The sequence below is a fragment of the Mus caroli genome, chromosome 9 (genome assembly GCF_900094665.2).
Source record: "Mus caroli chromosome 9, CAROLI_EIJ_v1.1, whole genome shotgun sequence".
NCBI classification, from domain to species: Eukaryota; Metazoa; Chordata; class Mammalia; order Rodentia; family Muridae; genus Mus; species Mus caroli.
In genome coordinates this window covers 103925744-103929317 of record NC_034578.1, presented here as the reverse complement: position 1 = coordinate 103929317, position 3574 = coordinate 103925744, and the positions used below count along the sequence as shown (strand labels likewise).

The 3574-nt window shown below is 52.5% G+C and overlaps 1 protein-coding gene across 1 annotated transcript in view; it reads left to right on the top strand.

Moving 5' to 3' along the window:
• P4htm (prolyl 4-hydroxylase, transmembrane) overlaps positions 1 to 3574 on the top strand; it is a 19239-nt gene that overhangs the window by 13200 nt on the left and 2465 nt on the right. Inside the window, exons 3-5 of the mRNA XM_021172880.2 lie at positions 834 to 1024; positions 1574 to 1670; positions 2515 to 2677. Coding sequence (XP_021028539.2) covers positions 834 to 1024; positions 1574 to 1670; positions 2515 to 2677 — 451 coding nt within the window. The remainder of the gene's footprint in view (positions 1 to 833; positions 1025 to 1573; positions 1671 to 2514; positions 2678 to 3574) is intronic.

The window sequence follows — 3574 nt, the reverse complement described above, 5'->3', positions numbered from 1 at the left end:
CACTTCGTAGACCAGGCTGGCCTCAAACTCAGAAATCCACCTGCCTCTGCCTCCCGAGTGCTGGGATTAAAGGCATGCGCCACCACGCCCGGCTCACACCTGTAATCTTAGCACTTAGGAGACCAAGATGGAAGGACCAGAATAGTTCAAGGATATCCTCAGCTACATAGCAAGGCCGAGGTCATACTGGACTCTGTGAGACACTGTCTCAAATACAATAGTAACCACAAAGTTGTCTGGAAGTTAGGGTGTACCTCAGTGGTAGAGCATTTGCCTAGTATGTGCAAGGTCCTGGGTTCAATCCCCAGCACTGTCGGAAAAGAAAAAAAAAAAAAAAAGAGGTCAACCCTCTGCTGTTCAAGTTCACCCTGCAGCCTTCAGGTCCATGCTGAGGTGGTGGATCAGTGGATCTCTGGCTTAGGCCTAGCTCACTCCCATGAGCAGCCCTCCCCTCCTTAAAAGTGTGTATTGTCACCAAATGAGATAGGACAAGAGACCTCTTATCCCAAACACTGATAAGAACCTTGTAGGGCAACTCAACCTTAATAGATGGTCTGCCAGGTGCCTACGCCCTCAATCCCAGCACTCAAGAGACAGAGACGGGCAGATCTCTATGAGTTTTGAGGCCAGCCTGGTCTACAGAGCAAATTTCAGGCCAGCCAGGATTATACAGTAAGACCCTGTTCTCAGAAACAGCAAACTGCAGATTGGTGGACGGAAAGTGGCCACCCAAGGACAGACGGGGGTAGAAGGAGTACTTGATGCCCAGTACTCCAGCTCAGTCATCAGCATCACCCCCCCCACACACACACACACACACCCTCTTCCTGCAGAAATCCCAGGCTTCCTGAGTGACGAGGAATGTCGACTCATCATCCACCTGGCACAGATGAAAGGCTTACAGCGAAGCCAGATCCTGCCCACGGAGGAGTACGAGGAGGCGATGAGCGCCATGCAGGTCAGCCAGCTGGACCTCTTCCAGCTGTTGGATCAGAACCACGACGGTCGCCTGCAGCTCCGAGAGGTTAGGACCCCACCGGCCATGTGGGTGGGTACTGGAGAAAATGCCTAAAATGACCGTTCCAGTTGCCAGGAGTCTGGTCTAGCTTAGCCCTGGCCTCTGCAATCAAATGCTACCCCAGGCTTGCTTGGACATGCCCCCAGCCTGGGGTCCATCCACTTTCTCCTCTGACAGTCCCTTACTGCCCCAGAGACTCCAGAGGATGGCAAGGAAGTCCCTTCATAGGGAAGGCTGTTATCACTAGTTATTTTTAGAAGCGTACCTTCTGCGGGCTGAGTTTCTTGCTGCCATGTCTAAAGGTGATGATAGAGTTAAGTCCCGAGTACCAGTCAGCCTGCATCTTTCTCTCCCACACCCTCACCTAAGGACTCCTGAGAGCGGATGTCGTTCACTTCTCACACTGGACCTGCTTTCTCATGGCTATCACTGGACTGCACAGAGGCCTCGGCGTTCCTGTGTCTTCTTCACTCATGCCCTGGCACTGAAACCTTTAGCTCTACAGCAAGCCCCGTGTCCTGTCTGTTTTGGTGACTCTTTGCTACTATGCTTTAGGTCCTGGCCCAGACTCGCCTGGGAAATGGACGGTGGATGACTCCAGAGAACATTCAGGAGATGTACTCTGCAATCAAGGCAGACCCCGATGGTGATGGTGAGCGCACACCTTCCACTGTTCCGTGCTTGTGAGCTGTCTCCTCCCAGGAGCACGCCCTGAAAAGTGCAGGGGCCCCTCCCCTGCAGCAGGCAGCTTTCATGCCCAGCTTTGAAAGTGCACAGAGTTAGGGATGTGAGGATCTGGGTTTCTATCGAACCTGGAGTGAAAATTCACCTGGAGCCTGTGGCTGGCTCTCAGTCTAGGCCAAAGGATAGAAGAATTACAGCAAAGCCACCCACTCTTCCAGAACCCCAGAGGGATACCTCTGCTTAGTGGTCTGAGCAGGAAGAGAGGAGTCTTCTCATCTGTGGGGTGGTCAGGAGTTTGGGGTTTTTTTTTGCTAGGGTAACTGGTATTGTAGCAGGAAGGGCTGGCCAACATGGTTCCTCCCAGGATGGGACTTGAGGGGACTTCTGGCGACTAGCCCTGCTTTCACACTACAGTGTGAAAGGCCCTGGGAGAGACTCAGCACAGGCTGACCTCTCTCCTCACACTCTATAGGTTGGAGCATGGCTCACACTGCTACAGGACAGGTGGCAGAGCCCAGGGCCATCTTGGTCATGTGGCCCAAATGTCCTACAGAGACCCTGCTCTGGCTGTCTGGGTTTTCGGGACCAAATCAAGGTTTAAACAGAAAACAAACTTCTCTGGGTCTTCCCTCAGGGCCCGATGTGACAGAAACCAGGTTCATCTGACCCGAGTCCAGGTGGGGACACATGGCCCCCCAGTGCCTGAGGCCAGGGGCTGCCGCTACCTTTGGGGTAGGTAGGGAGGTGCCGCCTGCCACTGTGCTTCTCCACATTGGCCTGGCATTAGGCACTGATGAGGGTGCTCTGCGCAGGCGTGCTGAGTCTGCAGGAATTTTCCAACATGGACCTCCGAGACTTCCACAAGTACATGAGGAGCCATAAGGCAGAATCCAATGAGCTGGTGAGGAACAGCCACCACACATGGCTCCACCAGGGAGAGGGAGCGCATCACGTCATGCGTGCCATCCGCCAGAGGTGAGCATCGCAATCATCCTTCCTGGGGCAGGGTGGCCTCACAAGTCCTTTGCCAGAGCCAAAGGGACGGAACTGATGGGGACTCTGAAGAACAGGCAGCTATTGAATGCACATTAGCCTGACTGTGGGCAAACAAACTGTCTTAGAAATAAATCAAGCCTGGCATGGTGCCACATGCCTTTAATCCCAGCACTCAGGAGGCAGAAGCAAGTGGATGTCTATGAGTTCGAGGCCAGCCTGGTCTACAAAGCAAGTCCAGGACAGCCAGGGCTACAGAGAGGAAACCTGTCTTGAAAATAAAAATCAATCGAATATTTATTTTCTGTTAATTAGGAAAATGAGGACTTATTTCTGATCAGAGAATCCCTGTCCCTTGAACAGACATCGTCATAAGCCAGGCTAAGACCGCATGCCCGTCATCCTGCAGTCTGTAGCTAAGGCCTGACACTAGGGAGTGAAACTGTCTCAGAAACCCTGGAAAGATGAGGAAAGGACATGGCTTGGTTGGTCAAGGGCTTGCCTAGCCTGTGATCACACTGCAGAAAACCAGGCCTTGCTGCGCACAGCTCCAATCCCAGAACTTGGGAGGCAGAGATGGAGGCATCAGGAGTTTAAGATTGGCCTAGGCTACAGAGTTCCAGGCCGACACGGGGCTGCATTAGATCCTATCTAAATAATAACAGGAAGAAAACAAAAGATAAAAACAGAGGCTTTTAAATGAACAACTTTATTCCAGAGAGGAATCTTAACCTCTCCTCCTCCTCCTGAGGGTATGGCCATCTTGTTTTCTCAATTAATTGGATTCTCTGTGACTGGCAGCCTGGGATATAAAGAGGTCAACACCACCATCACAGACCAGAGTCTTTGTGCTCTCCTCCCTCCCTCCCTCCCTCCCTC